At 39.8% G+C, this 13192-nt stretch overlaps 1 protein-coding gene across 3 annotated transcripts in view; it reads left to right on the top strand.

Annotated features, from left to right (window-relative positions):
* Positions 1 to 793: 793 nt before the first annotated feature.
* The window catches only part of MRPS17 (mitochondrial ribosomal protein S17), a 42674-nt gene continuing 30275 nt past the window's right edge, over positions 794 to 13192 (top strand). For 2 of the 3 annotated variants that reach the window (XM_057529261.1, XM_057529260.1), the window contains exons 1-3: positions 794 to 975; positions 10027 to 10454; positions 11051 to 11136. Coding sequence is in view for 2 of the 3 variants with exons in the window: in XM_057529260.1 (XP_057385243.1) it covers positions 11053 to 11136 (84 nt within the window). In the remaining variant the exon portion in view is untranslated. The remainder of the gene's footprint in view (positions 976 to 10026; positions 10455 to 11050; positions 11137 to 13192) is intronic. The other variant, XM_057529262.1, reaches the window with a different exon arrangement.

Raw genomic sequence — 13192 nt, 5'->3', positions numbered from 1 at the left:
TATTTGACCTTTGTTTTTTAACTTTTTATTTTATATTGGAGTATAGCTGGTTAACAATGTTGTAATAGTTTCAGGTGCACAGCAAAGGGACTCAACCATACATATGCATGTATCCATTCTCCCCCCAACTCCCCTCCCATCCAGGCTGCCACATAACATTGAGCAGTGTTCCCTGTGCTGTACAGTAGGTCCTCGTTGGTTATCCATCTTAAATATAGCAGTAGACGTGTATTATATATTATATATATAATATTATTATATATAATATATATAATGTATTATATATAATATATATAATATATTATATATAAATATATAATATATATTATATATATTATATTATATATAAATATATAATATATGGTATTATATATAATATATAATATTCTACTGAACATCAGTAGACCTGTATTATATATTATATATATTCAATCATTATTATTGTATTTTTAGTTTCGTCAATATAAAATTCGGGAGAGGGGCGGTATTTCAGGACTGAGGAGAGCGACGGCTTGTGTGGTCACCTAGGGGACCGAGCAGTGACCCACGCGGGAGCTTCTGATTGGCAGGGGCTATGAGGGGTCCTCGGCCCTCTCAGAAGGCGCAGTTCTGCGAGTGCCGGGAGCGGGAGGTCCGGGCCCCCGGGGTCAGCGCGGCCCTGGTGAGAAGCCGACCCGTAAAAGCGGGTGGGAGTTCCGAGCCCTGCATATGGGAAGCGGTCGGCCCTGGGCGCCGCCGGCGCATGCGTATCGCAGAGCCGAAGCCAGCGCGGCGTGGCCGCCATTGCTTGGAGGCTTTCGTCAGAGCCCGGCTGGCGCCGGCGGCTGGTCCAGCCCCAGGGGCCTCGTCACTGGGCGTCATTGGCTCAGGCATCAGGGCCCTCATCACCCTCTCCCGCCTGGGTCCGGACGGGCGGCGGCGGTGTCGTCGTCAGGGGGCGGAGCCGCCCTGGGCGCCCTTTGTCTGTGGAGGCGGGTGAGTTGCGGCCCCCGCGGGCCGGGCGGCGGGCGAGGGGGCAGGGCGGGCGGCAGCCCGGGGGTCCCGGGTCGCGGACGCCGCCCCTCCGGTCGACTCGGACCCCCCCCCCAGCGGCGCCCTTAGGCTTCTTGGACACCCTGTGCCCCTTTGATAGGAAGGCCTCCCCATTCCAAGATTACAAACCTATTTTCCTCTAATATCTTCTGCAATTTATTTTGGTATAGGCGTGGGTGGGTATCATTTTTGGAAAGTTTTCCCCATTTCAAGAGTATTAAAACATTCACCTTTATTTTCTTGTAATACTTTTAAAGGATTTTTTAAATAGCTTTTTTTTTTTTTTTACATTTTAACCTACTGGGTATTAATTTTGTGATAACGTGTTAGATACGAATATGCCTTTTTCCTCGGTGGTCTTGCCATCATCTATTTTCCCACTGAATTGAGGTGACGCTTTTATTCTATTCTACAGGCGTGTGTACACTCGGATCTGTTTCTAGACTGTTTCACGGCCCTCACAGTTTCTGCACTGATACCATTTTGTTTTAATATGTGGCAGAGCAGATCCCCCTAATTGTGTCTTTTGACATAATGAGCTTTCTGTGTCTTTTAGTTATTTTGAATTGTGGGAAATGTAAAAGATACAAAAGTTACCATTTTCTAAGAGACAGAGTTGACCATGGCACTTAGTAGGTGCTCTTATTAAATGGAGAATTTGTTGAAAGTCACTCTATTGCTGAAAACTTTTATATGCTTCCCTGCTGCCATCAGGATAATGTTTTAGTTTCTTAGCAGTGCCCTCAAAGCCCTTTATGACCTTAATATTGCATACTGCTTGGCCTTCCACCCTTGCACTTTATGCTGTAGCCCTACCAAACCACCCAAACAGGACACAAAACCCTCTGGGGAAAATTCATTAATTTAATGATATCAAAAGTTAAAGTTTTTGTATTTGAAAAGAACAAAGGGCTAAAAATTAGAGATATGAAGAAAATATTTGCAACATGTGTTAGAGAAAGTGTCCATAATATGTAGAGACTTGTTGAAAAAAGAAAAGAGAAAAAAGAAAAGTGGGCAAAGGATATGCACAGGTAATTTATAGAAGATACAGGAAACCAATGAAGAAAGTGCTTAACTTCATAAGTAACCATAGAATGCAAATGAAGACATATTTTTCACCCACTGGACTGGCAAAATATAAAAATATTGGTGATACAAAGTATTGAGGAAAGTGCAGGGGGGAAGGGCACCGGTTGTACAGTTGAGGAAGTATTTTGGGTGGCAATTTGACTGCATTTACCAAAATGTTAAATGAGCTCACTCTGTGGTTCAGAAATTCTATTCTAAGATCTGTCCTGCAGAAATACTTGCACAGGTGCACAGGGAAGTATGTACAAAGATGTTTATTACAATATTGTTTGTAATTTGAGAAATAGGTACAGCTTAAATGTTCACTCTGGATATGGTTAAACATATTGTGATAGACCCATACAGTAGAATATTGTGCTGCTATAAAATAGAATAAGATAGTTTATTATGTAGTTTATTGTGAAGTTAACACACAAAGAAAGATCTCTAAGACATTTAGTGAATAAAGGATGTTGCAGAACAATGAATATAGTATGGTGTGCATTATGTTAAGTATGTATGTGGTTATATTATGTATGTTCATAAATACACAGAAAAGGATGCAAACCAAGTGACTGACAATGAGTTACCTCCAGGGAGGGAAGCAGAGTAGAAGAGAAGTTGAAAGGCACACATACTTTATTCTGTATACACCCATGTTTTGCATACTCATGTTTTTATGTAGAATGTGTAAAAAAAAAAAAAACTTGTTAACGTGTATAATCTGTGTAAGGAAAACAAAACTAAACAAAAACCCTCACACACACTTAGAACCTATACAGAGAGAAAAAAACCCCCAGGTTTTATAAGGTAAAATTTTTAAATATTAGCTCTTTTTAGAAAGCAGCAAAAATTAAAGACAGATGATAAAATGAAGACTATATTTGTTATCTATGTTATGACAAGGGAGTTGCTGGTTACTATCTGTGTTCAGAGGTCCCCAACACCATACTCAGGTTCAGTGATGTTCTAGAAGTACTCACGGAACTCAGCAAAACTGTTATACTCCCAGTAAGATGAGTATTACAGTGAAAGGATGCAGATTAAAATCAGCAATGAAAAAAAAGCATGTAAGGCAGGGTCCAGGAGAGACCAGGTGCAAGCTTCCAGCAGTCCTCTCTCAATGGACTTGTGCAAGTAGTTCTTAATTCTCCAGGCAATGATGTGTGGCCATATGTATGCAGTACTGCCAACCAGGAAAGCTCATTCAAACCTTGGTGTCCAGAGTATTTATTGGAAGTTGGTCATATAAGCATGGCTGACCATCCATTTTGCTGACCTCCAGTCTCCAGCTCCTCCAGTGGGCAAGCTGATACCACGTGGCCCAAGGTTCCCACCATAAATCCCATTGTTAGCATAAACTTTTTGACCTGTCCCAAGGCCTCAGGTAAACAGAGACACTCTTAACAGACAGGATGTTTCAGGGGCTTATAGGTTATCTACCAGGAGCCAGGCCAGAGTCAAACCTTTCCTTGGAATATGCAGAGTTTGGACCATTCAGACCTGCTCATTTAATCCTTTATTGCAGACTATGTAATAAAGGACTCTGACAAATCAATAAGAAAAAGACAATATGGTAGAAAAGTGGATAATTGACACAAAAGGGTAATTTATAAAAGAAAAAATATAAAAGTTAAAAATGGTAAAAGTCCTACCTTACATGTTATCTAAGAATTGCATATTAAAGCAGCAGTTAAATACTATTTGTGTATTAGATTTAAAAATGATAATAACTAACATTGGCTAATGGTCACTATCATATATTGATGAATATATAAAATGATACACCTTCCTGAACACCTTTTGCCTTCCTTTTTACCCAGCAGTTCCTCTGCTAGGAATTTATCCTAAGGAAATAGTCAGGCAAAATTATGCCAAAACTGTATAATGTTTACTGTTGTCTGTAACAGCAGAGAAAGAAGGAGAGAGAGAGGCCTAAATGTCTATTAATAATAAACTTGTTAAATAAACTTTAGGTATCGCATGCAATGGAATATACTATGAGCCTATTTTTTTAAATGAATATTTAGATTTTTGTTTTCTACCATGAAGTGATGTATACAATATTATCAATTAAAACCCAGGTTTCAAAAAAGAAATAACATGCCATATTATAATGTGTATGAGTGTGTGTGTGTGTTTGTGAAGGAAAAGCCTGAAAGGCTATATCTCAGAAAAGTAATTGGTTATCTCTGGGTGATGACATTATAGGTGATTTTTTTTCTGCTTTTCTGTATTTACTAAAATTTTCATTTTAATATGTGTCAGAAAATAAAGTGAAGGTGTTTCCACAGTAGAGAAGGGGTGTGGAGAAAGATCTCTCTGGCTGCAGTGTGAAGAAAATGTTGGACTAAAGTCAAGGACCAGTTAGATGGGTGTGGCAGTAATCAAAGTGAGAGATGATACCTGAATAAAGGTAGTGGAAGTGAAGATGGAACACTCACTACGTGTTTAAGGAGGGAAATTTACCAGGATTTGACGTTTGATTGGGGAATGAGACTAAGGGAAAGAAAGAGAGGTCAGGAATGGCACTCAGGTTTCAGGTTTGGTAGCGCTATTCATTGAGACAGGGAATATGATAGAGTAAGAATAATATGTAAAATATATAAATACTGCTAACTAAGTGCTAATATGATCTAAATATTTACAAATATTTAATCCCTTAAGCCTCACAACAAACCCACGAGGTAGGTGGGGATGTCCAGTAAGAGTGTATGTGGTTATATAGCTCAAAAAAGATGATCAATGAAACCGTAGCAATGGGGGAACCACCTGAGAGTAAATAGACTACATTCAGCCCTTTGTGTTTTCGGGTTCCATATTTATATATTGAACCAACTGCAGATGGAAAATATTTGGGGAAAAAATTCCAGAAAGTTCCAAATAGCAAAACTTGAATTTGCCATGTGCAGGCAACTGTTTATGTAGCATTTATACTGTATTAGGTGTTATAAGTAATGTCATCTAGAGATGATTTAAAGTATACAGGAGGATATGTATAGTTTCTATATAAATACTACATAGCATATTATATAAAGCATTTGAGCATCCTCAGATTTTGGTATCTGCAGTGGATTCTGGAACCAGTCCCCCAGGGATACCAGGGGACGGCTGTAAAAATAGAAGAGAATGAATACAAACACTAACAAATAAACATAACTATAGTACAAATGAATGACATAACCTCACTGAAGGAAGTGGCAAAGAAAAGAACTGACCTAAGTAACTTTAGGAACCACTATCTTGACTGGATACTCTAAGGTTAAAGACAAAGAGAACTCTACATAAATGCTGTAATCAAGCTAGTAAATGTGTTTCTCACAAGGGTATGAGTTAGTAATTCTGAAACTACTTTGTGTGTATACCAGAATTGAACAAATAAGTAACTATATTGTAGATAATGAGAGCCAACAATTTTTCACTGTTGGAAGAAAGAAGTTACCAATGAGAAAAGGAAGAAGACCAAAATGAGCCCTGTGGTATCAGATTGGAATCAGAGGTGTCAGTGTGAACTCATGGTATTTAATATATAGACAAACACAATAGAAGTATGTATATGTATGGTTGATATGCATACATATATACTTCATAGCTCAGTCTCCTGGAGGGCCTAGAAGCAATGATACACCAGTAGCAAGCAGCACACCTGGTACCCAGATTTTTGTGTCTAAACACTTATCCAATAAATGGAACCAGGGCTCTTTGGAGAAGTGGCGGATTCCAGGGATGGTCAGGGAAAATACAAGAGCCTAGAACATCTTATGGTGCCAGGAAGTGTTCAAAGTAGCTGAGCTGGTCAGAATAACACAGGAGCCTCCTAATGGCCAAAGCTGGAACAGTTTGTATAATAAAATAATAATGTTTTGTATTTTAACTCATAGAATAAAACAAATATCCATAAATCCATACAGATATAAATAGATTAGAGCCAAGGAACAGCTTTTCCTTATGGAAAAATTCGAATTAATAATTAGTAGGAAAGAGGGAAATAGAGAAATCACCATTAAGCAAACACCATATTAATAATTGTTGCAGTGGAGAAACCTGGTAAACACCACCTTAACCAGGTGATAATGGTCAACGTTACCATTCATAAGACATATCTACATCATAAACCCATTCATATTATGCACTAAGAAAGACACAACATCACTTCTGTATTATTCTTGCTAAAAATCTTAACTTCATTCCAACCCTGAGAAAACATCAGACAAACCCAAATTGAGGGACATTCTACAAAATAATTCATTAGTACTCTTCAAAAGTATCAAGCTCATGAAAGACAGAAAACCTGGGGAGCTGTTACAGATTGGAGGAGACTCAGGAAAAATAAAAACTAAATGCCATGTGGGATCCTGGATCAGAGAATATTAGTGGAAAAACTGGTGAAATTTTAATAATTTGAATTAATAATATTGTTAAATTCTTGGTATTGATCATTGTACCATGGTTATGTAAAATATTAATATTAGGACAAGTAGGGTAAATGGTATTTAAGAACTGTGTACTACTTTTGTAGCTTTACTGTAAGTCTAAAATTGGTTCAAAATAGAAAGTTAAAAAATAAAAAAATAGAACAACAAACACCAGAACCCTTTCATTTACTCATTTAGCAAATATTTGATACATATCTACTATGAATCACATACCGGGCCTTGAAATTAGAATAGTTAAGCAAGACAGAACAGATTCCTGCCTTTATGGAGGTTAACATCACACAATAGTGAGATATAAATAAAGATGGATAACTGTACAATAATTACAACAATAAAAAGTGCTACCTAAGGAAGGAAGGTGTGAACAAGGGGGCCTCACTTGGTCCGTGATGTCAAAATCTTACTTGATTTAAGCTGAGACCTGAAGGAAGCATAGGTATTGCTAGGGGAGGAGGTGGGGTTGGATCCCACACATGACACATTTAAACACCTAAAAGCAGGATGCTGTGTATGAACCCTCAAAAAGCAAACAGCAGAGTGGCTTGAGAGGGAACAGGAAGCAGGTCGTAGGTTTCTTTATGGCTTTGTACTCCAGCCTAAGGAAGCTGCTGAAGAATTTCAAGTGAGGAACTGATACAGTCAGGTTAAAATCTTTTAAAGATCCCTTTACTTCAAGTGTGGAGAGAGCGAGAGTAGATTTTGGAAAATCATAAGGAACAACAATATGTGAATGGTAGGCAGAGGAAAAGGGATTAGAACATAGCCCACTGAAGTAAAGTGAGACGCAGCTGTCAGCAGTACCAGATACCATCAGAGCTCAAGAAAGCAAGAAGTAATGAGGTCCACTGCATGAACTACAAAAGAGAGTTTGGTATTCTTGACCAGAGCAATTTCAGGGGAGTGCTGATGGCAGAACAGAAGCAAGATTACGGAGAACTGAAAAATAAATGGGTAATGAGGAAGTAGAGACAAGTATCGACAATCCTTTGAAGAGTTGTGGCCTTGAATAAAGAAAGAATGGTAGTTGCAAAGGGGTGTAAAAACCAGTGAAAAAGTTTAATGTTGGGAGAGACATTAAATGATTTTAAATGATGATAGGAAGGAGTCAATAAAAGTGAAAGATAAAGTTGAAGATCTAGGAATGAGAAGATAGGTGCTAGATTCGTGCCTGTAGGGAGGCTGGAGAGAACGGACTGATTCCAGGGAAGAAATACTTTGTAATGCAAATTCTTGGGCCAATAATATCTCCAGAGGTGCTATTTCATGAGATCTAGGATAGGACCAGTGAGTCTGCTTTTCAACAAATACCGTGATTCAAGTGATCTTCAGACCACACTTTGATAAACACTGCTCTTTTGTCTATTTTCCCTCGATCTATTAAACCACTACTCCTGCCTTCATTTTCTTCCCCATCTAGTCTAGAACCTAGGTCTCCCGATTCACAGTCTAGTGTTGTGTAAGGTAAGAAAGATTTCAGAAGTGGTTCGGCCCTAGAAGTGGGTGACTGAAGTAGAATGATGGTGATAATCATTGGGATTGAGGGTGTGAAGGAAACGAAAGGCTCTGATAGTTGTTCTGAGTTTTTGCTTGCATCAGAATCACTTGTGGGGCATTTAAAAAAATATGTGGATGCCAGAATTCTTCTCAACAGATTCTGATTTAGTAGCTCTTGGGTAGAGCCTTGACATATATATATATATATATATATATATATATATATATATATATATATATATATGCATCTGGCCCTATATATATGCATCTGTTGTGTCATTTTAAATCTGGGCTGAGTCTAATGCACAGCCCAGATTGAGAACCACGGCATAGGTTTTCTATGGGCAGTGAAGTTCACTCAGATTTTTGGAAGAGCTTGGGGTGAAAATGAAAACTGTTAAGCCAGAATCATTCTTCCTCTGAATTGACTATAATTCTAGTAGTCTTTAAGCAGTCAAGGGAATTTGTTACTTTCCCAGCCATCATGGTTACTTGTTTGAAAAAGACTGGCAATTCTGCAGTCTCTTTCTCTGGAAAGCTCCACCCGTTTGTTGTATGAGGAATTGCACAGTTTGTGGGTCGGGAGTGGTTCTCTTTTTTTGTTCTTTCCAATATAGGAATTAAAAGGGAAATTATGAAAAGAAAGGGATCAGATTTTTTTTAAAGGAAAAGGGAGAAAACAAGTAGCAAAAAGGACTCCAGTGTATACTAGAAAGAGCCCAGGGCTGAATCAGAAGACCTAAGTGTTCTAGAACCAGCTCTTTCACTTAGCTCTGTGATTAGAGCTTCATTAAGCCAAGAACTCATTAAACGCAGAATCCTCATTAAACCAAGGAACTGAGAACTAAATCAGCATTTCCAAAGGTGTATTTTAAGGAACCCTAGTCCCATCAGATGCCATAAAAAGTATTCTCAGGGGACTTCCCTGGTGGCGCAGTGGTTGAGACTCTGCACCCCCAATGCAGGGGGCGGGGGTTCAATCTCTGGTCAGGGAACTAGATCCCATATGCATGCCGCAACTTAGAGTTCGCATGCCACAACTAAGGAGCCCACGAACTGCAACTAAGGAGCCCACCTGCCACAACTAGGACAGCGCAACCAAATAAATAAGTAAATAAATTTTTTTTTAAAAAGTATTCTCAAACTAGCTATATTTGTATACAATGTGTAATATATTTGAAATGTTCCTCATTGCCTTGGGTTCACACATATAAAGGAGAAACCCTGTCCACTAACATGGTTAGTGCTGTTTTTGTTGTTGTGAATAAATGGTTTTCAGGTGATTGGGTTTGAAACCTCAGGACATCCTCGTAGATTCTACCTGACTCTTCAGACCATAGGACTTTTTTAGAGCTTTTGCTTGGTAAAATAAGGACCTGGTTCTTAAAGTGCTTTTAAATTACTCTTGAAAGGTCTGCTTCTTAGTCAACTGGTTGTAAAATGTTAGAATCGTGCCATGTCTTGGCTTGAATGGCTTCCTTATCTAACAGGGCCACTCCATTGGAACTGCAGTTTTCCCTTTTTCTCAGAAATGACTTCATTCTTCATTTCTATCAATAGTTTTTGAGAAAAGTTTTTCAGGTCAACTTTTGTGAGCAGAGAACAAATGTATTCTCTCATGATTATTAGCAGATCAGTACATTTCACTCTGTTGTTGGTATTGGTGAAACACCTGTTTTTTCTTCTTTCTGAGGAGAAGACAACCCTATCTGAAAGTCTTCCTCTGGGCAAGGACCACATGTTTTCTGTTCTGAGAAGAAGGTGGGAGAGGACTGAGGCTAAGTTTGTTGTAGTTGATGCATCTGTACATCTCTGCTCTTTGTAATCTGAGGAATTCTAAAAATGCTTTTTGTTTGTTTTAAAGAATTCCACATCCTATGGTGCTCTATCTTTATGAATGAATAGTTTGTATGTCTCTTTATAGACTCCCTAGGTCCCTAGGTGACTGACACTGCTGGATTTCTTCTGCTGACTCTGGTGCATCTCATTACAGGTGCTCAACCTGAAACTGCTCAACCAGGAGGCAGATTTGAATATCATAGTGAAGTCTGTACATGAAGGATTGATGCCTTTAGGGAAAAAAACAAATGTAATAGCCACTTTCAGGAACCTCTGCATCTCAACTCTGCATGAACAAGGCAAGATTCTGAGAGTGGCTGCTCCTGGGAAGCAGAAGTCATTCTCATGGATATCCACTGGCTCCTGACCCTCTCATGAGTTGAGGCACCTTTAATACCTGGGAGTGGCTGTTTCCTATAAGGCACTGGGAAAAATCAGCCTTCAGGGACTGACAAGGATACTGAAGCTGCTAGTACTGGTGTATCTCCTGACTGTCATGCTAGAAGAGAACAAGGCTTTGGGGACATTACAACTTAAGAACTGCAAAGAGGTGTAGTCATCCTGGTGGAGGACTGAATCCAGGTACTCAAAAAGGAAAGCGAACATTCTGAAAAATAAAAGAGTGAAATCTCATTTCTATATTAGAAGGGTCATCTTAAAGAGAGTAGAGGAGATGTCTGGAGTTTGAGGTTAGGGATGAGTTTATCCCCTTAAAGGGTAAGAATAGGCCCTTAACATATGTTCTCTGCATCACCTCATCTCAGTGGTTCTCATTTCCCACTTAGAATCACTTGGAGACTTCAGAATTTAAAATGCTGTTGCCCAGGATCACTCTAGACCATTAAATCCAAATCTCTGGGAATAGGGGCTAAGCATTGGCATCTTTTTAAAATTCCCTAAATGTGTAGCTAGGGCTGAAAACCAGTGAGCACCTTTGAGCTTCCCATATGTCACAACAAGTGGAGTTATACTACAGAGGAGAGAAAGTCCTGCATTATGTTCCTCAATGTGATAGAGGAACAAGAATGTCACAGTTAAGTCACCCAGCCTTTAGGCTTATGTCTTAGAGGGCTTCTCTCTAAACCATTTGCCATCCTAATCCAAAACAAAAGGCCCAAGATTTAGGTTCAGCCTTAATGTCATACGTTGACAAGATTCTTCTTTTCTCTTTTTCCCAGTAATGCCTTCTCAGAATGCTGTACTTTCCCAGGAGGGAAACATGGAGAAGGAAATGAATGTTGGATCACAGATACAGCGGTCTCAGGTAAGTTCAGTTTTACTCTCCTCTGAAGTGCTATTATAGTTCTCAGAATGCGGGCACTTTTATTTTTCAATTTTCAGAAGTACTAAGCCCCCAAAATCCAGAGCACTTGAGACTCTTGTGACAGATGCTGATCTCTACGGGATGTTTCCAACTCTCCTTATGTGCCCCTTTATAGCTCTTCTCTCCTTCAGCACTTTTACCAGATCATGGACTCATGTCTGAGCTAGATGTTGTAAAGGTAACACAAGAAGCCATAGACTGTGTTTTAATCACCCTTCCCTTAAATAGCTCACTAGAATTCAAACAACACTTGCCACTGTGTCTGCAAACAATGAATGATGCCCAAGTCACTGTGACTGCTTGAAGGTAACAGGACTGTTAATGTACCTGAGAACATCTGTTGCCACAAGTTAATATTTATCAAGAATCTGTTGTATCTCTTCCAAAACCTGTTTAAACCTGTTGTTACAATTTGATTAAGTATGATGTAAATCTCTATGAGGTATAAGTATGATAAGTTGTTTCTATGAAAACTAGTTGAATGCTTTGGAAAGACTCAGTAAATGCCAGTCACCTTTTAAAATATTGCTGTCAAATTAGGTGTGAGCAAAACTGTAAAACACTGAAGGAAAATCCTAAAAATATCAGAGGGTTCTACACCAGTATTATTTCCTAAGAGTCATTTGCTTGTTCTGATTTAATGAAACAGGAAGTGATACATTTTGGATATGGGCCCTCAATCATTAAAATCATTCTCATATCAAAAGACAAGGGAATAAATGTACACTTATGTATTTTAAATTTAAATGTTTAAATCTTTGAGATATTGTTTATGGATCTCCACTTTAACCAGCTGGTACATACCAGATACCAGTCTTGATTGCTTCAGAAAGGAGGACTTCTGTTGTTCCATGTTGTTATGAGATAATCATTATCCACAGGTAGCAAACTCATTGGAGGAGATTTTTTAAAGCCTACATCACACAATTAATATTCAGAAAAGTGTAATGTTGGGTTCTTCTCTGAATGCCAAAGACAACAAATACAGCAGGTGCTCAGAGAGGAGAGAAATCCAATTAAGACTGGAGTGGTGGGGGCTTCCCTGGTGGCTCAGTGGTTAAGAATCCGCCTGCCAGTGCAGGGGACATGGGTTCGAGCCCTGGTCCGGGAAGATCCCACATGCTGCGGAGCAGCTAAGCCCATGTGCCACAACAACTGAGCCTGCGCTGTAGAGCCCACGTGCCACAACTACTGAAGCCCGCACGCCTAGAGCCTGTGCTCTGCAACAAGAGAAGCCACTGCAATGAGAAGCCCACACACCGCAACGAAGAGTAGCCCCCGCTCGCCGCAACTAGAGAAAGCCCGCGCGCAGCAATGAAGACCCAACGCAGCCATAAATAAGTAAATAAATAAATAAGACTGGAGGGGACCAGAACTTCCCTGGTGGTCCAGTGGTAAAGAATCTGCCTTCCAATGCAGGGGGCGCAGGTTCAGTCCCTGGTCAGGGAACTAAGATCCCACATGCCGCAGGGCAACTAAGCCCACGCACCACAATTACTGAGCCCCCAGGCGCCTCAACTAGAGAGCCCGCGTACCGCAAACTACAGAGCCCCCGCGCCCTGGAGCCCATGTGCCACAACTAGAGGAAGAAAACCTGCACGCCACAACTAGAGAGGAGCCTGCACGCTGCAACTAGAGAGAAGCCCGCGTGCCGCAATGAAGAGCCTACGCACCACAACTAAGACCTGACACAGCCAAAAAATTAAAAAAAAGAAAAGAAAGGGAAAAATAAGAATAGAGGGGCGAGGGAAGACTTCATGAGGAAAGGAGAGTTTGAATTTGTGCTGATATGAGGTAGTATTTGGACATTAGAGAAGACAGGAAGTAGAACTTGAGCAAGAGCAGGGACCGTAAGGAGACCGTCTGCCGAGCTTTAGCATTTATTCGGTATCAGTGCTTTGGGTTGCAAGGAATAGATTCACTCAGTTTACTCTTAATTGTAAGGCTCCCCACAGACAGGGATAGAAAGACATTGAGAACTAAGGTAGCGTATCTG

The sequence above is a fragment of the Balaenoptera acutorostrata genome, chromosome 15, assembly GCF_949987535.1.
Source record: "Balaenoptera acutorostrata chromosome 15, mBalAcu1.1, whole genome shotgun sequence".
Taxonomy (NCBI): Eukaryota; Metazoa; Chordata; class Mammalia; order Artiodactyla; family Balaenopteridae; genus Balaenoptera; species Balaenoptera acutorostrata.
The sequence above is the reverse complement of the archived record's forward strand: the minus strand, read 5'-3'. Positions and strand labels throughout refer to the sequence as shown.